The sequence below is a fragment of the Notechis scutatus genome, chromosome 3, assembly GCF_049901735.1.
Source record: "Notechis scutatus isolate UNSWTSFEM ecotype Mainland chromosome 3, rNotScu1.2, whole genome shotgun sequence".
Classification (NCBI taxonomy): Eukaryota; Metazoa; Chordata; class Lepidosauria; order Squamata; family Elapidae; genus Notechis; species Notechis scutatus.
The window spans coordinates 161,900,146-161,923,201 of NC_142011.1; the positions used below are offsets into that span (position 1 = coordinate 161,900,146).

Here is a 23,056-nt window from a genome sequence, read left to right on the forward strand (position 1 = left end):
CATATCACGAGGCTTGCCTTTGTTCTCCGCTTCTTTTGTATTTCTGAATTGTTCTCTCCTTTTCAAGGCTTTTGAGGTTAGAAAGGTGAAGTTAGATAGTAACTGTTAAATGAATTCTTCTTAACCAAGACAGTTAAGCTATTAGTTTTGTTCCATTCATTAAAAATATTTATAATCTCCATTTCTTCAGGTAAGAAATTCCTGTCTATCAAATTATGTAATGTGGTTTATCTAAAGGGGTTTAAAAATGTTGTGAAAATATCTAATTCCCCCAAGGCCTCTTGCCTAAAATGGTACTTATGCCATTACCTTCATCACCATCTGTTGTTCTTCCAAGGCTTCTAGTTTTCAAATAAAAATCCCGAACCCCTTAAAACAGGGGTGTCAAACTCAATTTCATTGAGGGCCACATCAGGGTTGTGTTTGACCTTGGGGCCACGGTGGGCGTGACCAGCTTGATGTCAGTCAGGCCGGGGGGTACTTATGGTGGCCAGAGTGCTCTGCCAGCAAAAACAGGCTCCTGAGTTTTTTTGACTGGAATGGCTTCCTGCAACCCTCTGCCAGCACACAGAGCTCGGGAGGGCCACGTGCTGTTTTTTTGCTGGCAGAAGCACTGCGGGTTGATCCTTGGCTGTTTCCAGAGCAGCTCTGCTGACCATATCCGGCCCATGGGCCTTGAGTTTGATACTCCTTGTCTTAAAAGATTTGCTTCATTTGTCAATAAGAAATCCCAAGCCATATGGCTGGGAGGAGTTGAAACTTGCCTTAATAAGGCAAACTTTGTTACAGTTCTTGTTGTATTTGGTTGTACCACAAGTGTGCTAGTGCCCATATATATGTAAGCAATAGCTATTTTCTCTCTTGCATTATTTCCAATATTTGAGGTCCTATTATCTCTGTTGGTAATATCAGTCCAAGAGTGATAAGGATCAAAAAACCATTCATGAATGTTTTCCTTTTGTGTCAACTATTCTGGTCACCAGAATTAGGATTCACCTCTTAAGAAAAAAAATCAGCATTCCTAGACTGGGTAGTTTTTTTCCCTCTTTGCTTTTTTTGAGATTTAACATATAAATCAATATCTTCAGTTTCTGGCCACAGCCCTTTTTGTTTGTAGCTATCTTTAGTGACTATTTCTTCAGTGACTTTCCTTCATTGGTTCAATTTATAAAGTAAGTGCTTATGGAAGTTCTGCAAAGAGAAGACTATTGCTTTAAAGATACAGCTGGAAATTGCAGATTCATTCTTTATAATATATCTGGATGGAAGCAGTTTAGCTAACATACCCAACTTCTAATTTACTTGTGTTCAGTTGTAGTTTCCAAAAGGGGTGTTTAAAGCGGATATGCTGATAACATTACTTATAAACAGATTTATTTGTGGAGGTTTCAGCTCAGTTGCAAATGCTTTCTATTTCTTTTACTCTCTTTGCTCTGAGCAAAACAACAGTGAAACAAAATTGAATGAATCAGATGACATATTGGTGAAAATTTCCAATAGGAACAGAGCAAGATTGAAACTCTGGACTTAAAAGAGTGTATGTTTTCCAAACTTTTTACCTAGAACAGCTCAACGGACTACATCTGCTTTAAGAAAAACATAACTATTTAATTGAATTTGCTGCACAGAAACAGAAGTTTTAACAGGATTATCTTTTCAAACTTACTAAAATTTGCATTTACTTGGTTTATTTAATATTAGATCCCGTTCATGGCATTAAGCAAAGATATCCTTAATTTACTGAAATCTTGAAGTTCTATTCCCTCAAGTTCAACAATAGGCATTTTCAATGTAACACTTTTTAAAATATTGTGTTTTTACATTTTAAGATTCCTGTATCTTCCTCTAGATCAAGGGGTGTCCAACCTTGGCAACTTTAAGACTTGTGGACTGGCTGAGGAATTCTGGGAGTTGAAGTCCACAAGTCTTAAAGTTGCCAAGGTTGGACACCCCTGCTCTAGATAATCCTTTACCATTATTGACAAACTAAAATGGGGTACTAAATGAGAAAAAAAATAATGTCCAATATTCAGTTGGTAATTCCTGTAACTACCAACTATTTGACTGCTTACCAGATCACCATGCATTTGAAAGTATGGTTCCAGAATGGAAGGAGACAGACACAAGTTTTAGATAAAACACAAATGCCAACCATATTTATGTAAGAAGCACCATCATTACTGATCACTTTTTATTTGGAGTCAAAAATGCCAGCAACAGAGCAGACTGAGTTGGCACATCAGGCTGGACAAATACGTGATTGTAGCCATATTTCCACAGGCTAGGAGCAGCAGCACTGAGTTACATGTTGAGGCAACAATTGAGTTTTATCTTTCTGACACAATAAAAAGGATGGACAGCTACTGAACTGGTAGAAACCATGCAGGAATTAACAAAGGTATGAATAGGTGTGCAATAAATATCTTCCTAAAAAATTAGACGAGCAGGAGGCTCACTTAATTTCATTAATAGATAACATTGTTTTAAATATCAACTTTTGCAATACAGTATTAAAATTACTTTCAAATTGTTATCAACCTATCCCTAGTAAGTGGCTGCTTGCTATTGGCCTTAGTTTTAAACATGTTTTTGCTGTCTTTTTGCACCAAATGACAGTATTTTAGTGATCCAATTTTGCAGTTTATATGAGTCTGGAATTAAGACATTTATTTCACACCTTACAGATGTATACAGGAGGTCTACTGTTCAGATTCACCTTCCACTACTTCAATTCTGCGTGGCCCATAAAGTAGAACATAAGCTATATGCCAGTCTCCACCACCCGATAACCTCAAAATATCTTCGGGGGTAACAATGCTGACTTTGTCATCATCAAATTTAATCCATTCATCTGCGGGAGAGAAAAAAAACCCATAGTCAATAACACTTTAAATGACATTAACGTGAGAGCCAGCATGGTGTAGCAATGAAGGTGCTGGCCTAGAAAGCAGGAGACTGAGTTCTAGTGGGCATGAAAGCCACAAAGTGGCTTGGGCATGAAAGTCTGTTGGGTGACCTTGGGCGTGTCATTCTTTTGCAACCTAGCCCACTCAAAAGGTTGTGGGGAAATCAAAGGAGGAAGTCTTAGATATGTTGCCATCTTGATTTATATATAAAAAAGGCAACATAAAATAATAGTTCAGAATTAATTTTTCAATTTATTTTTCAAAAAAGGAAGGCAGCCAAGTAAATTATCCTATCCTTTGGCTATTTTTTTTAATTGCTTCAATACCTTGTTTTCGTTTAACCCAAGATACATAGTGTCCAGAAGAACTAGATCTTCCTTGATGGGTTAGCACTGCCTGTAGCTCGTAATAACCACAATTATTGGAACCAATATCTGAGAAGGCAAAGAAGATGGTACAATGTGATATAATAATAAACACTTTACATATTGTTATCCATTTATTTTGAAGCTCTCACTTTCAGAATCAGAACATGGGAAACAGATTAATCCCCCAAAATACGTATGGAACAATGATTTCTAACCATCAATAAAACACATTCTCAACTTTGCATGCTCGATCTGGAGCTTTCCTGAAGGCCTCTGACACCGAAAGGGAGGCCAGGGAGTGACGTGTACAAGCGGCGACAAGCAGCCACAGAAGTGGGCTGGCAGTGGGTTCCTGCTGGGCAGGGCTGGCAATGCCGCCACAAGGTGAGGCAGTGGAAGCCACAAGGTGTCAGTGGAAGACAACCCCCACCCTCAAAAATAAGACCTGGTGCCTGAAACACAGTAGCTCAGGAATGAACTGTAGGGTCCTTGGTGTTTTCTTGAATTTGGTTGTTTTCTTGCAGATGTTTCATTACCTGACTAGGTAACAGCATCAGCATTCTGTGTGGGATTTGTTCATGCTTATATACAGTTTTGGTGGGGCTATTTTGCTTGGTAGTCCTTTAATTAGAGTATTCTCTTCTGCTTATTTGTTTGTCAGATGCTAATCCCTGCTTATCTGGGTGTTAGTTTTGGCTTTTTTTAATGATCTCTTTTAAATGTTGTGTAAATGTGGTTTATCTCTGAGTGTCTCCTTCCAGGAATTCTCAAGTATTTTTTTGGATCTAACTTGATCAAGGATGCTCATGCTTTCTCAGTTAACATAGAGTCTGTCTATGTGTTGTGAAATTAAGCAAGTTTTCATAGGGTCTTCTGACTACTAGTTACTGTTCATGGAAGCACTCTGTTAGTTTTCTGCCTATCTGCCCTACATAGTGGCTGCTACAATCCTTTTAGTGTGTGTTGTAGACAATTCATTTTTTCTTCTTCAACTACTGGGTCTTCTGGTTTACTTAACATGAAAATTATACTTAATTTGCTAATTTCTGTGTTGTATAGCCATTAGCTTGCCCTTTAGATTTAGCTGTAACCAAGTACTATTCAAAGTACTATAGCATATAATTTATCTTCATATTGATTTCAATCATAGTTTCAGATAATCACTAATTGGTACTCCCAAATAATAAACTGCTTTCAATGTTTAAGATAAGACAGAGTAAAAATATCTGAATTCTTAAATGTCTTTCTACTTACCCTCAGAAAAGGAAAATGGTTCATACTTAATCTCCTTCTTTGAGCCGTCACCTTTACTAGACTTCAAAATAAAACAGAAGATGTTGGTTTGAATTAATTTGGTAACTATAAAATATGGCATTAAAATAAGTAAAATTCCAGGACAATTTTTATATGTTATTATTATTCAGAAATGATTTGTAAAATGGAAAGCTAAAAGTTTATGGCTCAGGTAGTGGTGGAGGCTGCCTGCTTGTTTAAATGCTATGATATATGAATCAGAAAATGTGGAGCACCAAGAATAAGGGGATCACAAGCAAGGGAAATCGAGTTATCTTTCTGTGTGGCACAGGTTTTTCATGCATACTTTATTTCTACAATACTGATCCAATAAAAACCACGAGAACATAAAAATTAGGGATACAGTATTTGACGGTTAATAGCACAACCGTTAATGTATCAGAAAGTAGCAGCTTTATGTGAAATATGTATTTGCCCTGGACAATGCTGCAGAAGAAGCAAAATAGGAGAATTATTCATGTTCCTATAGAAATTGCAATACATGGACAAGGTTTAAGTTTTGCTGCACAGAAAGAAAACTTAAGGGGATTTTGGAATGTCTGCCCAGTAGGAACATTAACACATGCTATGCTGGAAAGAAGTCCTCCTTCAGCCTATGGAAAATGAGAGATGCTAAATAGCTAGCCAACACCCAAGGTACGCTTGAAATCCAGGTTTTGCCATTATGTGGTATTTTATTGTTCTCCAGTTGATATTACCTATCATCTATCCTTTTAAAAAAGCACACGACTGGCCTTTTCAGAATCCAGAGTACGAAGAAATGCAGCTGAGGATTAGTAACATGCTATCTTGGACAGTAAAGCATCCCTTCAAGTAGGAAAATGTCCTCTGCCAATACAATGGATAACAGGCCAGAGTGGAGGAACCGGATCCTTTAGTCAATAACAGATCATCAGCCTCCCAAATGTAATCTCTACTGAAGGGATTCCCACCTCAACTCTGAGGGTGATGCTGGTTGCACAGCTTGTCTGTCAAGAATAGCTTTCGCCATTCCTATGGAATTTCTTCACAAAAGCCCAAAATACAAAGGACATGTTTTGCCCTGCTGAAAAAGGCTGCAACCCAAATGGAGTTCCAAAACTCCAAGGTTAAAAAATAACATCAAAGACATTACTAAAGTACATATACCTAATTGTTCTGCTCTTAACAATTAAGGTTAACTTAAAAATAGTAATTCTATCCAGTGAACTTTAGAAAATTTAATTATGAAACTGCAGCTGCAATTTATTAGAGACCATGGAATCTAAATAAACCTCAACAATAACTCTTCACATTCCATGTCAGTCTTTTTACTACAAATTTTATTATTAGAAACATGATCATTAGCAGTCTTAACTGATGTTTGGTTATAAGCTTAACTTTCATAATACTGGGCCTGATTTAAGACCTGATCTACCTGTAAGAAAAATGCATATATTGTTAAATGAAACTTAAAGATTAATCAAACTTAATGGGTTACCTACATTATTTGGTTGCTGGTTTACTTTTTTGTCTTCCAGGTCCTTGAATTTTGATCGATATGGGACCATCTTTTCTTGAAGGCCTGGCGTACATAGTTCATATACATCCAACATAAGTGGAAATTTAACATCCTGTAGCAAATTAAGAGTTTCATAGTCATGTAAATCATCATACAAAGCAAATCAGCTATCTTAGATCTTAATTGCATTCCATTCAAAATAAAACTGTCAATAATCTAAAATTTTAAACAAAGTATATACATCTAAGGCTCAGTGTTTAATATTTTAAATGTCTCAGGGATATAGAAAACTGCTCCATTTCATATATGACCATGAATTCATCTAGTTCAGAATAGTACCATTAGCACGATCTCTCAGGTATTTTTCAACTCCCATTTATATAGACTCCTAAACTGTAAAACATGAGCTCTGTGCTTACTTTTCCATAGCCATAAATAGGAAAGAAAAAAAAATCCAGATTATGTAATATTTTCCAGGGTCCTATGCACTTTACTGTACACAACCTTTAGAATGCTTTAGCAAAAGCACTATGAGGCTGATATAATGCAATCTGGACTGATTCTGCCTTGACTTCCATTCATAGTATAAAGAATAGTAAATCAGTGTATTTAATTTAAATTACACTGCAGCTGAATATCAAACCTTGATTGTTAAATGTATAAAATAGAGAATTAAACCACATAGATCAGGTGAAAAAACTTAATATCAAATGTACTTACTTTGAGAACTTTGGCATTCACAGATTCTTTCTCTTTGTAAAAAAACCGAACCATTTGAATAGTAAGGTATGCAGGCAAGCGAATTATCTTGGACTAGAAGAAAAGCATTCACTAGAATCAGTGGGCATGAAAAGCTACACCAATTTAAAGAGAGCCATAAACGCATGAAAAATATTTATTGTAAAGACAAAACAAATAGGTTTTCAAACCAAATAGTATAAATAATGCAAGTTACTTCTGTTTGTGTTATACTACTCTCTTTCTATTCCCTGAATATATGCATTATGAAGATATATTTTATTTACAAAACATCACTTGTTTTTATATATGAAAACAAACATATTTATCAATTTGTGTTCCACCACAATCATGAAGTGATTCTAGGTAGCCAACTGATTACAACGAAGAAGTTTAGAATAGGGAAATCATATGACAATCTCTACGTCATAACAAAAGTCCATCTATTTTTATTTCAGGGACTTTTAAATCTTGCTTCACTTGTATATAGCCAACCCTTAAAATGGCAGATCATAAGTAGAGTTCCATTACTATAAAGGGATATTACAAAGGTATGCTCACCGTTTTTAAATAAAGGGCATTCCTTTGCAATGTTGGTGATAATTTAGTTATTTCTTCTTGAAGACGCTACAAGAGAAATATATTGAAAAGATAACAAAGATTAGAAGGTGTGCAAAATTAAGTATGACATTTCATATGTCCTTTTTATAATTCTGTGCAGCATTTTAAATGATAAATGTAATAAGAACAAATCATGCCCAAGATTTACTGAAATCAGAAAGGTTTTTTCAAGAAATGAGGGAAGGAATTCTCAATAGCATAGAGCCAAAAAGCTTTTTATGCTCATGCAACTTGCATTCATCTTGTGGACATTTTGATTACTTTTAGCTGCCAACTATCACATGTATTTCCATGAGGAAATACATGGAGGGAGGAGAAGTAATATAGCTAGGATGGGCAATTTGGATGTTGGATTCAAAATTCAAGTAGCTCCAGTCAGTATGGCCACATCATCCAGGACAATGAGTGTAACAGTCTGGCAACATTTGGGGAAGTGAGGTTTCCTTTTCCCTATACTATAAAATAAATATGGCACAGGATAACAATTTGAATTTAAAGGCAGCTGTGTATAAGTCCTTACAAGTGCTATTCCCCATCCACCCCAGGATTATGTAGCTGCTTTCACAGCAGCAATGCAACTGCAGGAAAAGACAACCTTGATTCAAGGAATTGAAAGCACATTTTGGTCTTGGAACAAACTGTATATTAATTGCTGCTCTAAAATATATGAAACATACAACTGGAAATTGGAAAGTATATTTAGAACACTATTTCCAGGGGTGGGATTCTACCGGTTCAGACCGGTTCTATAGAAAACGGTTCTATAGTTCGGAGAACTGGCAAATCGTGCTCCTGGCTGGCCCTTCCCCTCTCCGCCTGCCCCTACCCTCCCCTCCTCGCCCAGTCAGTCCTTATCGCACATGCCAGACATCGCGTGTATGCTCAACATCGCTGACTGCGTTTTCTCCTGCGCAGTCACTCCTTAAGGTTTTTTTCCCCCCTTCCAATGATCAGCTGTTCCGATGATCAGCTATGCCGGGATACCCCTCGCTGTCTTACTGCTTCATTCAGGACGCATCTGAGGCCCAGGAGGCAAAAAGGGGCGTGGGGGCAGGGAGTCCCGCCCCCCGGGAGCAAAAACACCCCCACAGGAGGCTTCCTGTGATAAATACCCCTGAGGTCCAGAAAGCCCAAAAATGGAGCCCAGGGTGGTGCTGTGTGCCCCCCCTGCACTCCCATTTTTTTGCCTTCCTGGGCCCCCAGGGAATCCTTCCGCGAGCAAAAACGCCCTTCCTAGGAGGCTTCCCTAAGGCCCAGGAGGCAAAATGAGGGGGGTTGCTGCATAAAAGGAAGCCATGCCCCCTGTCACATGGCCACGCCCACAGAACCGGTTGTTAAAAAATTGAATCCCACCCAACTATTCCACATTTCAATTTTAAATTCTTATTTTAACACTTCATGTTTTCAGAAAAAAATGAAATATGTTAAATGAATGTTCACTGTTACATAATGTCTTAGAAAATAAAATATCAAAAAAAGCCCAACAATCTTAAATTTCATATTCAAATCTGTTTCTTCTTCAAAAAATTTTGTGGACCAAAATAACCCCCTTTAAATAAAATGCTGCAAAAGCTGCTTGAATAAAGAAGCTGTAGTAACTCACCAATTTAAGACCAGTGAAAAGATATTTAACTTCCTGATTGATAAAACAACTAAGCTGGAGTTGATTCTCTCTTCCTTTTGTGACTTCCTCCTCTTCTGCTTCTGTGCATTTCATGCTTTACAAAATATTAAGGACCAAATATGAAAAATACTGAACTACCACTAAGCATTGAACTTAATGATTTGCAAAAAGTTACCTTGCTTTCAGAAAGCTTAATTTGCTGCAACAAAACAACAGTTCTTATATCAGCATCTATTATTTAATGACACTAAGCAGTTCTTTAGATAACTATTAGATTTTTAAAAATAAGCTGGCATAAACCTTTCTTTAAAAACAACTTTAAATATAATTTATAAAAGCACTTAGCTACCGGTTACAGAATACATTCTTAGTGAGGATTATCTCTTTAGTAAGTAAAATGTATAAAACAAATCCTACATATACTAATTGCATTACCATCAGCATGCTTTGTTATTCCAGAACGTTTAGGATACATAGTTTCAAACTCAATACTGAAAAACTGGTCAATTAAGCTTTTCTTTTTAGGAGGTGCTGTTGCTGCTGTTTCCGAAACTGAAGAGTCAGTCTGTAAAAGCAAACAAATATGTAAGCAACAATGCAAACAGCTTATAATTTACTCTTACAAAGCTGCCTGTTGTACTTTTAAAAAAAGGTAGCCACTTAAAGGTGGTCAAAGAGAAAAAAAATATGAATGGGTTACTTTGACCAAAACCTGGGGACATAGATCTTGTTCAATTCTATGTCAAGCATTCTGAATCCAAAATTGGTTAGAAAAAAGTAGCTTGGATTCCTAGCAGCTTTAGTTGAAATTGGTAGCTTGCACAATATAAAACAAGTATTTTGTATTTCCAAAGTTGCTTCAGAGCACCTATGCAACTCATTAGAACATAATGAAAGAACAGCTTGTTAGACCAGGCCAAGGCTCAACTAATCTGGCATTTTGTTTCTCACAATGGCCAACCAGATGGTCTCAGTTCTAACAAACTGGAGATGGCCATATGTTTCTTCCCGTTGTTTCCGTGCAGCTGGTATTGATAAGCATACAAGTGCTAACCTGGATCTAATACTGAATCTTCAAAACTAATTCCACCTGACAGACCTTTCCTTTAAGCAAGCAACCATGTCTAAATCACGGTAACCAATTCTGCAGATTATGCTTTATTAATAACGATTTTTTGCTTGTTCTTAATCTTCTTGCCACATGGATGACCCACAGTCCTAGCATTTTGAGAAGAAAAACTGTTCCCTATCCATTCTTTTCATGGCAAGCATGTTTTCACACATCTTGCTCACCTCCTTACCTGGTCATCTTTTTTCTAAGCTAAGGAGTCCCAAATATTCAAATCTTTTGTTGTATGGAACTTATTTGCTCCAGTATGGAATTTTTTATTTGTTACTGAACCGGAATCGTCCCTAAATTTAACCCAATTTAAAGAGATCCCTTTGGAATTTTTCACAATGTTGTTTTCCCATACCCTGAATACTCTGATATTATCTATATCTATTTCAACTCACTGCATATTAACTTTTGACTCTAAGAAGTTGTTGTGGTTATGTCGAGGCTTGTTAAGACTGGATGCAATTTTCTTTTATGAATTTATATTTTTTTCAGAGAAGAGATCCACAGGTTTCACAGATTCTCAAAAAGATCCATGGAAAAAAAAAGATTAACTCTTGATTTAGGCACTTTCAACAACTTACTTGCAATCAAATCGTACTTTTATTGCTGTTAAATATTGCTAAGATTATTGACTATAAAAACTCAGCTACAACCCAGAATTAGTCTTAGTTATTTCCATAACGACTTACTTCCATTACTGTATCATCTTCTATACCTTCTAACTTTTGCTGCAGTACTCGCATCATTTGTACCCAGCATTCATTAGCATCCTAAGGAATAAGATAAAATTAGATCATGGGAATCCAACAAAAATATATGTTGAGCATGTATCATATACACATCATCTAAAAATACAAACATATGTATGCACACAGGTGCATATATACACAAATGAGAAACACTTTCTTATGTTACATTTATTCTAAAATGTTTCCTTCAGCAGCTGGGACTAGCGGCTGCTAAGGAATCATAAAAATATAGCCATTAATTATCATTATGGAAATGGTAAAATAAAAGATACATTTTACATAAAATATGCAGACTACCAAAAAAATTAAAAAGTATCTACCTGTTGAAGATATTGGCCTTGATCTCCTTTCTCTGCAAACTGAGGAAAGGCCATATGTAAAAACTGGAGAAGAATAATCGGAGGGATACTGGAGGAAGTTTTGTCCATAGAATCAAATAAATCTCTTAAAGCTTAAAAATAAAAAAAATAAAAAATTTCATAGAAATGCAAGGTAGTATAATAAATGCAGCATGTTCCTCAAATGCAAACTTTTTATCTAATGCCCAAGACAATTAATTATATTTTGTAGAAAAAGGCTATTTAAATATACAAATGCACTATCAGTCTATTTAAAAAATACTGTACAATTGATTATACAAAGCAAGTGAAACAATTATATTGTTGCATGGAGACATTTTATACAGATTAGTGCAGCTACTGGAACAAAAACTGCTGCTGTTAAGCAATGCAGTCATAAAAGTATGTCACGTGACCATGTCGGTTAGCAATTTTAATTGTGGCAGTACTGGTTGTTGTCGTTAAGTGAGGACTATTAAGCCATTAAGAAAGGACCTCCAGTTTTTGCAACTTCCAAATTTCTGCTGGCTTTACCAATGACATTGCTCATGGAAAACTGACAGGGAACATCAAAAGTCAGAATCATATGACAGTAGAGATGTTGCAATGACTAGAACTCCAAGTCTCCAAATCCTTCTTATTCAATATCACTGCAAATCTGAACGGTTGCTGCTTATCTTAAACATTTATTTTATGCAAGTCATTTAATATTAGGCCACAACTGCATATAATAGGTGCAGCTTCAATTGTACAATACAAAAGTGATTCGTGTCAATCTATTTTCAAAGTGAAACTCTAGTGGAACGAAATGCAATTAATAGGCCAATAACCATGTACAGGCAGTTAGCACTTTACGACTATCTTTGAGCCTGCAATTGTGGCTGTACATTGTGATGGCTATAAAGCAGGTCATCACTTGACCCTGCCCAATTTGGCAATCTTTTTTGCAGCGGTCAAGTGAACACGGCAGTCATTAAGCAAATATATTGCTAGACTGCCAAATGACCAAAATATGGTCACATGATTTCTGGGGAGAGAGGGGAAGGAGATGTCAGAATTTTGAATTTAGGACATGTCTGTTTGAAGGTTTGCAGTAACTTCGACCAGTTGCTTAGTGACCGGTTGTAAGTCGAGGACTACATGTACTGTAAAACTAATAAAGTTAATTATAATCACTTATCTGACTTAGTTCTTATCCAATCTAGCATAAGGCCACAACATGATATATATCAAACAAATGTATGTATATTCCCGTTAGCAATTATTCAGCCCATCATCTAATAATAAGTTTTGTACAGGCAACTGACTTCTGATTCTTTAAGGCTGTGCTGAATGTTGCTAGTAATGTAGCAAGATTTCAACAACTTGACAGAGATGTTTCTCTTCACATTTTTGTTAACATTACACTAAAGAATGAACAAACAGATTGGGCAAGATTAACCTAACAAACCAACTAATCAGAGATCTAGCTAGAGCAGTGCCAAATAAGAGAAACATAAGCAATTCTACAGAGTAGCCAATGAACATACCGTCCCAAAATCTGATAACAGCATATTCAATAGTTGACTGTTCCTGTTTGTTTTTTCTTAAATCAAATGGCATAAATCATAATATCCTGGTCAAGGGCAATAAAGTAAACAAGCAGCACTCATTTTCCAGTGTTCCAAGTATTTCTGGATTTTAAAAAGCTGCAAATTTCAAAAGGAAATTTTTTTTAACAGTGATCAATATTTGGCTACAATTCAAAAGGTGGTAACTAAAACTCAAAATCTATAACATACTTTAAATTGAGCTAGGAAAAAAACAAAGTATCTTCTGAGCAACATACTGGCCATTTTATCGGGAGTAGCTAAATATCAGAAAACTCTGCTTTACTCTTGAAATACAAACCTGCAGTAATATACTGAGCAGAGGCCATTTCCCCTGAAGCTCTTAGGGCACCAGCATACCTAAAAATGTTTAAAACATATAGTTAGTTTGGCCTTGGAATTAACACAATAGAGAAATAAAATTAAAATGGCTTTTATCTGGAAGCTGACATTCATCTGTGAGATTTTGACCACAACCAAGAAAGTTGTTAAGTTTGACTACAGAACCAAGAAGATTTGGAATTCTTTCAGTTTGGAAGCCTTGGATAGGCTGGTCACCATCATAACTGAATACGCACTTTAGCTGCACATAAATAAAAGTGCACATTCAAATTTGGAGGAAGATATATTAACTTTGAAACATGTAGAGACTATACTAGCTTTAGTTGTTTTAAGGTTTCACTGAAAGATACAATTGACCAGGTGTGTCTAATTTTTTGCACCAACTATAGATCATGCAGTCATATAAGGAATGACAATGACACATTCAACCATTCAGTTAGCATTATTTTCATAGTTCAACCATTCATTTATTATCACACAAAGTAAAGGTAGTCTTCGACTTACCATTTTTCATTTAGTGACCGTTCAAAGTTACAATGGTTCTGAAAAAGGTGAGTTATGACCATTTTTACACGTGACTGTTGCAGCATTCCCATGGTCATATGAACCCAATTTGGACACTTGGCAACTGGCAGTTGCAGTATCCCAGGATCACGTGATCATCTTTGTGACCTTCTGACAAGCAGTCAATGGGGAAGCCAGATTCACTTTACGACCATGTTACTAATTTAATAACTGCAGTGATATCACTTAACAACTGTGGCAAGAAAGATTGTAAAATGGGGCAAAACTCACTTAACAACTGTCTCAAAATGTTGGACTAAATTGTGATCATAAGTCAAGGACTACCTCTAAAAGAAGGAATATGTGAGCTGAAATATGGTTGCACCTAATAATCCTGGTTTGCTTCTCACTACTTTGTACGGATCAAATAAACACACCAGACTAGTTGTATGGATCAGACCAAAACCACCGCTGCCTACAATTCTATTCCATTCCTACAGTAGCCAATAATATGTCATAGAAAGCTCATGAGGTGGAGATGCCTGCAATAGCAGTATCTCATTCATATTCCCAGCAACTGAAATAAACCTTTTGTCTCTACTAAAGGAAATACTGTATATGGCCATCTATACTAGTAACTACTGACTGTCGTGTCCTCCCTTCATAATCAAACCTCATTTCTAATTAAATATACCCAAATGATACTATCTTTATATCTTGTAGGCATTCCATATTGAACCATTTTGAAAAAATGTATTTCAATATAATCCTGATCAGCTATTTAATTAGATTGTCCCAATACTAGCATTTTAAATAAAAAGCTCTACTATTTTGAAAGAAGGGGGAAATTCCTTACTCATTTCCCCAAACCTGTATCTTATTACACTGCCTTCTCTAGTAACTCTAGCAGCCAAAGAGCCAGTAACTTCTCCAGATGATGAAATCTTAATTTTACTGATAGTTTCATAAAGTTTAGCTTAGAACCATTTTTACTGTTGGTTGACATATTCAACTGCTTCTATTATGTATATTTTATTATATACATTATGTTTAGTCAGTTTGATCTAGTGGTTAAGGTACCAGGCTAGAAAGCAGGAGACTGTGAGTTCTAGTCCTTCCTTAGCCAGTAAAGCTGGCTGGGTGACCTTGAGTCAGTCACTCTCTCAGCCCAACCCACCTCACAGGGTTGTTGTGGACAAAATAGGAAGATGAAAGTGTGCTAGATATGATCGCTGCCTTGATTTACTTGTAAAAATAATAAAGACGGGATACAAATAAATAAATAAAAATATTTCAGGATGATTTGTAAATATACCTGAAACAAAGAGCCGGTAGCTTGCATCTACATTCCACTCAAAAAAGAGGGTTTCCTTCCCTCCCCCCTTTTCTGTTGCAGCCCACCGTAACTCCTAAAAAGCTGCCCCCTGAAACAACCTAAATGTGTATGGGAAAGCAAAATAAGGACAGAAAATGTAGGAACTGGGTAGGCCAACCGTGCAAGCAAAAACATGCTCTGCTTCTTTAGAAGCATTTTTTGGATACAAACCACGAACTTCGGGGATAATTTATTCCATAAAAGGTCGCTTAACCAAACACTTCATCCATTTAAAATATTTTAAAGTAAGATCAACTTTAAACCTCCCTTTTACATATATAATCCTTGATATTCCTATATTTCAAAGATGCTATCGTAGTTGTGCCAGATACACTTTATAAAATGAGATGGGAAGCATCTAGACTTAATAAATAGAAACATTAAGCATGAAAAAATGATTTTAAGGATATGCCGGATTAATTTTGCCAATGCTTTAGTTATCGTCATTTTCCAATGTACTAGAATCTGCAGCAATGGTACGTTTAAAATATGAGCTGGTATTAATACTTCTTGAAACTCATCAACTTTGATCACTAATCAAAATAAGATGTTAAAACTTCATGAAATAAACAGTATAGGAACCAGAAACATTTTTCTAAATAGCTCTTTCTAAAAAACTCTCAATTCCACTTCCAGAATAGAATTCAAAACACATTGGATTCCTATTATAGTTCTACCACAACATTTGAATTATATATTTGTTTTTCATTTGAACTCTAAAATTAAAAATGAAGTTTACTACTTAAACTTATTCTAACTTCTCTTTCCTATTAAAAATACTACTAGCTACAATCTATACTGCTTCATATTAAAAAAATGAATAAAATTAACAGCATTTTATTTGGAGTTGTGATACCTACCTCTTAAGAGCTTCTTTCAATTCTGGCACAGAGCGAATACACTGAACTGTAGCATTCATATAACAAGTATTCCCAAGATTTGTTAAGCCACATGGCAATTCCATCTGTCACAGAAATATTAAAAATGTTTGTTTTATATTAAATACCGTATTTTTAGAAATGTTTTTTTGAGCATGACCTCTCTTTACTGAACATGGTATTTGCACTAGTTCCAAAAATACCACATTTGATTACAACGATATCTGTCCTTAGTTGTATCTCATTTGGACTATTATTTATTTATTTTGGAGGCCAGCTGACTCCAACATACTATCCAGAAATATCTGAAAGATCATGTTTTCCAAAATTAAGCTGCCTGTTCACTGTCCACATATATCAATCCCTTTTTGAAAAAGGGAAAGAATACTTTGTTCTTTCAGAATTTTTAATGTTTGTTTAGCTTGCTATTCTTTTGTTTAGCAATTTTAAATTGTTATATTTCAAAACAATCGGAATTACTGGGCAATTTGGATATGTCTCTATACACTACCCAGTGACTGGGCAGTTCACAAAAAGAAAAATAATAAAACCACATAATAGAAACAATAAAAATAAAGGAGCAAAAAGTTAACAAAACAATGAAAAATACATATATAACTTTTAACTACCCTAGCCAAAAACCTGGGCAAAAAGCTTGACCCTGCTAAAGAGTAAGAGCCAACCCCAAAAAAGCACAGAGAAAGGGCACTTTGAAATCCTAACAAATAGCAACATTTAATCAAAGAAACCCATAGTGTGTGAAACTCATTGGATAGATTCAACCAGGCAGATACTACGGAAGTTAGTTAGTCCCACAAGTAACCAGGCTCAATGCTACGTAGGGTTTTATAGCACCTAGCACCTTGAATCTCACCTGAAAGGAAACTGGCAACTGATGCAGCTTAGAAAGCAGGGGAGTTAGACGGATATACAGAGACATGGTCATTACTACCCTCATTGCTGCATTTGATGCATTTGAGACGATCAGGTTGCAACCTTGAACTTTTGGAGTGCGCTCCAGATGCTGGTGAAGTTACCAGGATATGAGTGGCTGTAGGGCCTTCCTATCCAGGGAAATGTACAAGTAGCACATCAACTGGAGATTGGGAAGGGTTTTCTAGCTGCAGCTGCTGTCAGCTCGCTAAGTAGGCGCTATATATAGAGAAGGAGAATGCTTTTTTTCCAAAAGTGCCATAAGAATTACTTTTATCATTTTTTACTTGAGCAAAATCATATTTCCTTTGAAAAGTTATTTGCTTATTTGCCTAAGATAAGCCATTTAGTACAAATCAAAAGAGTTACCATACAAGGGGTTACTTACATTCACCAAATGGCAATGATTTAAAATTCAGTTCACCCCAAAAAAGCAAAGATAGGCACTGTTTGAGAAAAACAATGTTTTTCAATTTAGAGCCTCAGTTTCTGTTTTGAAAACTATGTTTATAATACAGATTTTTTCCCCCAATCATGTCTTATTCTCATAGACTTCCTGTAGTTTTCTAGGCAATGTTTCTGAGAAGTGATTTGCCACTGCTGCTTCATAGAACTGAGAGAAAGTGACTGACCCAGTCACCCAGCTGACTTTATGCTCAGGTTTGACTAGAATTCAGGGTCTCAGTTTCTGGCCTGATGCTTGAACAACTACACCAAAAGCGGACCTCTATTATACATATTACTTCTCATTAAATTTGAGGCCATACATTTCTCAGCATTCAAAACTGGGAAGAAAGGCTTACTGCTGAGGCTAATTGTTCTTCTGTCATATCTTCAACAAAGACAGGCCGGGCTACTGGTTCTTCTGGAAGGGCATCAGCAGAGCCCATCATTAATAAGGTCATCCCCTATTGAAAAGGTACAACAAGTTTATCAGCATTTGCTCTAAAAAATTAAATATAACACATACATTAGTCTTCAAGAAGTTAGTTTTAAAATAAAACTCAAAAGCAGTTTTGATTCTTTTTTGATGTTAAAGAGTATTGTGGCACATACAAATTTAAATTATGTTTATTTTATTACCGTTTGAAAAACAATGCAAAGTATTAATGTATACCCTTCTGTTCCTTAAGGCAGGGGTCCCCAACCACCGGGCCCCGGACCGGTACCGGTCCATGGAACATTTTCTACCGGGCCACCGGTTTGCTGGGCGCCGCCATCTTGTTTTGATGAGAAAGTGCTTCCGGTGAGCTTTTCTGGTTGGAAAGCGGCGTTTGGGTCCTGAAGGAATCCTCGCGCCTTAGTTTCATCGAGGGGGGGGCGGCTTCGAACAAAACTAAGGCGTGAGGATTCTTTCAGCACCCAAGGCAAGGTGAGCCGATCGACCGTCCCGAAGCCGTCCCGAAGCCCATCGACAAAGGTACAAAGGAGGAGTTGAAGGTGGCGGGGAGAAGCGGGGGACGGCTGGCTGGCCGGTCGCTCGGCTCGCCTTGCCATGCGTGCTGATGCCGGTACCGGGCCGTGGCACAAAAAAGGTTGGGGGCCACTGCCTTAAGGAATCAAAGTAGTTACTCTTAACTTGCTGAAAAGTTACTCTACTTTTTTCTAGTAGTTCCCCTACTACAAAAATCAAACAGTATCAGCAATCACATTTGATTCTCATTTTTAATTTTGATTGTCTCCAAAAAGATGCTAAATACATGTAAATATATTACAGTACTAAAAGCAGAATTTAACTCTTTATAACTGTAGACTTAGAATTTAAAAAGTAAGACACAATCTGTCAACTGAATCCTCCTCCTCCTGTTCCCCATTCCCAATCACATCACGCTTTGAATCATTCCCAATTGAGGCAGCAGAGAATAGGTAAACCCTGCTGTTATGCATAGAAAACATCCAAACCATTATAAGTATCTAATGCAACCATGTAATACTTACACTTTTTATTTTGATATTACCCCAATCATCATCCTATTTGAAAGAAAGAAAATAAATGTAAACTTTTCCCAATAAAGTAAGATGACTCAACAGATTCAACAAATACATCAACAGCTAAAGAGGAAATCACCAAAGGTAGTTAGATCTCATGGCAAAGGCCAAAAATTCCTCAGAAAATCTACAAAAATAATTTGATATTATATTTAATTCATAAATTCTATCAGAATATAAATTTATGCTGATATGTTCATTATTGCCTCAATACATTAAATGTGTAAAACATACAACAGCAACTGTGTGATAAAATATTATCCAACTCTACCTTTAAAGTTCCACCTTTCACCATCACTTTCTGTCTGTCAGGCTGAACTCCAGTCAAAGCAAAAAGCTGTGCTTTGAATACCATTGGAGGTTCATCTGTATTCAGCTCCACTCCATCGAATTTTTCTTTGCCCCATTTTACATTAACTGAAAAACAAGGATTTGAAGTACAACACCAACACTGCTAATAAAATACTAAAAATTAGGCACAATTTTATGCATAACTACTGATTTGGCAGCAATGGTTAGAAATATAAATTATAAACAATAAAGTCATACAAACTTATATTAAGAATGCCTTTCCTAAAAAATTATACTTCAGTTTCGGTTTTACTGACTGGCTGGCTGTACTACCAACAGACATGAATATTCTGCAACTTGTAATAAGAGGAGTCTTTACTGAAATACCAAATTTACATTCATATAACATATTGTTAAAACTGATAACACCAATTTCTAAGGAAGCATGCATCATATGCTATTCCTACATTATTTCTACATGAGTAACATTTGGTTATATAGGAGTTGAAATAACATGGAGTGAAATACAATCCCTTTTCTTTCTTTTATGCTTCTCATCTGAGTTCTGTGAGAAATCAACAGGGGTGTCAAACTCGCATCATCATGGTGTCGTCATGTTGTGACACATGACTTTTTCCCCTTTTGCTAAACTGGATCCGGCCCGCAGGCCACGAGTTTGACAGCCCTGCTCTACGTGAACACTATTTTGTTCCAGGATCTATTTGATCTTTTGAAAACCAGCTTTTAAATATGATTGTTTGCTTCCCTTTCCTATAGGTGGTAGAATTCATTGCAGGGTACACACAGAATTAATTCTCTAAACAAGCCTTCCCTCACTTTATACTATTTCTTGTCTGGGAGACTATGTTGTTTATTATGCCTGATAACATACTACTTGGTAAAACAAAAGTTAGAGGCTTGGAATTTACAAGTACAGGTAGTCCTCAACTTATAACCACAATTGAACCCAGCATTTGTTGCTAAACAAGACAGCTGTTAAGTGAGTTCACCCCATTTTATGAGCTTTCTTGCCAGTTAAGCGAATCTCTAGAGTTGTTAATAATACGTTTGTTAAGTGAATCTGGCTTCACCATTGATTTTTGTCAAAAGGCCTCAAAAGGTGATCACATTAGAACAGAATAGAATAGAATTCTTTATTGGCCAAATGTGATTGGACACACAAGGAATTTGTCTTTGGTGCATATGCTCTCAGTGTACCAATAACTTGGGACACAGCAATCATCATAAATATGAATCAGCTATCAAGCACCTGAATTTTGATCACATGACCATGGGGAAGCTGCAATGGTCCTAAGTGTGAATAATGGTCATAAGTCACCTTTTTCAGTGCTGCTGGAACTTCAAATGGTCACTAAACAAATGGTTATAAATCGAGGACTACCTGTAGTTTGAGAATAACAAATGCATTAGGTCCCAACGACAGCATCATCACTATTTTTATGATAGAACTTCATCTTTACTTTTTACAAGACAAAAGCACAAATATATTACTAAATGAGAATGACAAGAGCTGAAGTCCCTGAAACAGCTGAATCATGGCAGTACTTAGGTTTTCTCACCATTCAGATCCATTTCCCTATTTTGTTAAATATATGACCCTTGCTAATAATCTTCAAATGCACCCATAATTGAATGGGGGCGGGGGTGGGTGGGGATAAAATTACTCTGGTCAAGTTCCACCTTTTGCAGGTTTGCTCCAAAGAAAATCCGGGCTCTAACATGAACGACTACTACCCCTCTTTCAAAATCACCTAGCAAAATCAAGGCCTGTGCGAGGTTGAGATTGCACACACAACCAACCACGGTTGTTTAAACACACACACACACACACACACACACAACCAACCACGCCTCGGGCAGCCTCGTTTTCTCCTCGCCCTTTCCTTCCCGCCGATGTTTCCCACCTTTCACCATCAAGGCAATCCTTCCTTGACAGGGGCGGCACGAAAGCACGCCGTCTACCCCGGCCTTCCTTCGCCAAAGCCCTGCTCTGGGGCCGTTCCCTCCCTACCGCCGCCAGTTCCTGCCTCAGCGAAGGGCAGGAGAGCGCAAAGACCCTGTTGCAGCTTCGGAGGCCGAACTAGGCCCTCGGGAGGCGGGGGACGAGTCCCGCATTCGCGAGAGGCGGCTGGCCAGACTCACCTGTGAAAAGCGGCATGGCTGGCGGGGTAAGCAAGCAAGGGGAACGAGCTTAGCTCAAGACCCAAGACGGAGCTCTAGCAGCGCGGCAGCTTCCTCCTCCTCCCTCCCTCCCTCCCTCGGGGTCTTATTCAAACCGGCCCCTCAGGATGACGCTGCAAGCGCGGATGGCTGCGCACGCAGCTCCGGAAAAGGCACCGCCGCCTCCTCCTCCTCGGCTCTGCTCGCTGGAGGTACTACAACTAGGAAGGAAATGGGGCCTAAGGCTGCCTGGGTTTCGTTGCGCTTGAGACGGAGGTTTCTCCCGCCCGTTTTTTTTTCTCTTCTTCTTCTTCTTCCTCCCTGTGCTCTGTCAGCCTTTCTTTTGACTGGTTCCGGCTACTGGTGTCACTAAAACAAGGGATTAGAGCAGGGGTGCCCAAACTTGGCAACTTTAAGACTTGTGGACTTCATCTTAAAGTTGCCAGGCTTGGAAAGCCTAATCTAGTGAAATGGGCGGGGAAATTAAAGATGTAGCAACTGCGTTCTCTTCATTGATAATGTAAAGCTATTCAACACCACAGAAAATACTGCTACCCTTCAAAAAGATCTTGACTATGTATCAGAATGGTCAAACAAATGGCAACCTCAAATCTCAACAAATAAATGCTCTGTCTTACATATAGGCAAAAAAAAAAATCAGAAAATAAAATACAAGCTGAATAGTCAAGAGGTTGTTGAGGATCCAAACTCTGTCAAGGACCTTGGGGTACTTATCTCTAATGATCTAAGTGCTAGACCCCACTGTAACTACATAGCCAAAAAGGCATTAAGAATTATTAACCTAATCCTACCTAGCTTTTTCTCTGGAAATATCACACTAATAAGTAGAGGATATAAAACATTTGCTAGACCAATACTTGAATACAGCTCATGTCTGGAACCCACATGACGTAACTGATATTAACACAGTTGAGAAAGTCCAGAAATATTTCACAAGAGTTCTCCACTCCTACTCATAGCAGAATACCTTATGCCACCAGAGTCGAAATTCTAGACCTAGAAAATCTAGAACTACGTCACCTTCGGTCCAATCTAAATAATAGTATATAAAATCATACATTGCAATGTCCTACCTGTCAATGAATACTTCAGCTTCAACTATAACAATACAAGAGCACACAATAGATACAAACTCAAGGTTAACCGCACCAAACTTGATTGCAGGAAATACGACTTCAGCAACAGAGTGGTCAATTTCTGGAATATTCTACCTGACTGTGGTTTTTTCCCCAAACCCCAAAAACTTTAACCTTAGACTTTCTACTATTGACCTCACCCCTTTCCTAAGAGGTCTGTAGGGGGCGTGCATAAGCACACCAACGTGCCTACCGTTCCTCTCCTATTGTTTCTTTTTATTTTTCTTATATGTATCCATTTCATGTATTCATAACTATGTTTATATTTATACCAATTACCTTGTAAGCAATTGACAAATCAAATAAATAAATCTGCGCATTCACAATCTAGTTGGGGGTTGATAAGTGTTGAAGTGCAACTCTTTCGGGAACCATCAAATTCAAAAAAATAACTGCACTGTTATTAATCTATAGACCCATACAGATTCTAAATTAATTTAGATTAACGTTAAATTGTTCTTCCTTGGCGTTACCAAACACATGAAAACAAAGATCCTGTGTAACTTTTTTCTCTGTATCCAACCAATTCAGAGATTTCAGTAATTGGCATAAACTACAA

At 37.1% G+C, this 23,056-nt stretch overlaps 1 protein-coding gene across 2 annotated transcripts; it reads right to left on the reverse strand.

Annotated features, from left to right (window-relative positions):
• Positions 1–2,156: 2,156 nt before the first annotated feature.
• USP14 (ubiquitin specific peptidase 14) lies at positions 2,157–21,440 on the reverse strand. 2 transcript variants are annotated; one of them, XM_026670313.2, is made up of 16 exons: positions 21,323–21,440; positions 19,140–19,285; positions 18,818–18,850; positions 17,683–17,787; positions 15,929–16,032; positions 13,149–13,207; positions 11,241–11,371; positions 10,861–10,941; positions 9,525–9,616; positions 9,031–9,145; positions 7,368–7,433; positions 6,789–6,881; positions 6,052–6,180; positions 4,529–4,589; positions 3,233–3,340; positions 2,157–2,851 (listed from the first exon to the last, which is right to left on the reverse strand). In XM_026670313.2, the coding sequence occupies exons 1-16, from the start codon at positions 21,336–21,338 to the stop codon at positions 2,700–2,702; spliced, it is 1,491 nt and encodes a 496-aa protein (XP_026526098.1). In that variant the 5' UTR covers positions 21,339–21,440; the 3' UTR covers positions 2,157–2,699. The 2 variants fall into 2 exon arrangements, with proteins under 2 accessions (XP_026526098.1, XP_087817738.1); XM_087961612.1 differs by having other exon boundaries at positions 21,027–21,440.
• Positions 21,441–23,056: the final 1,616 nt, after the last annotated feature.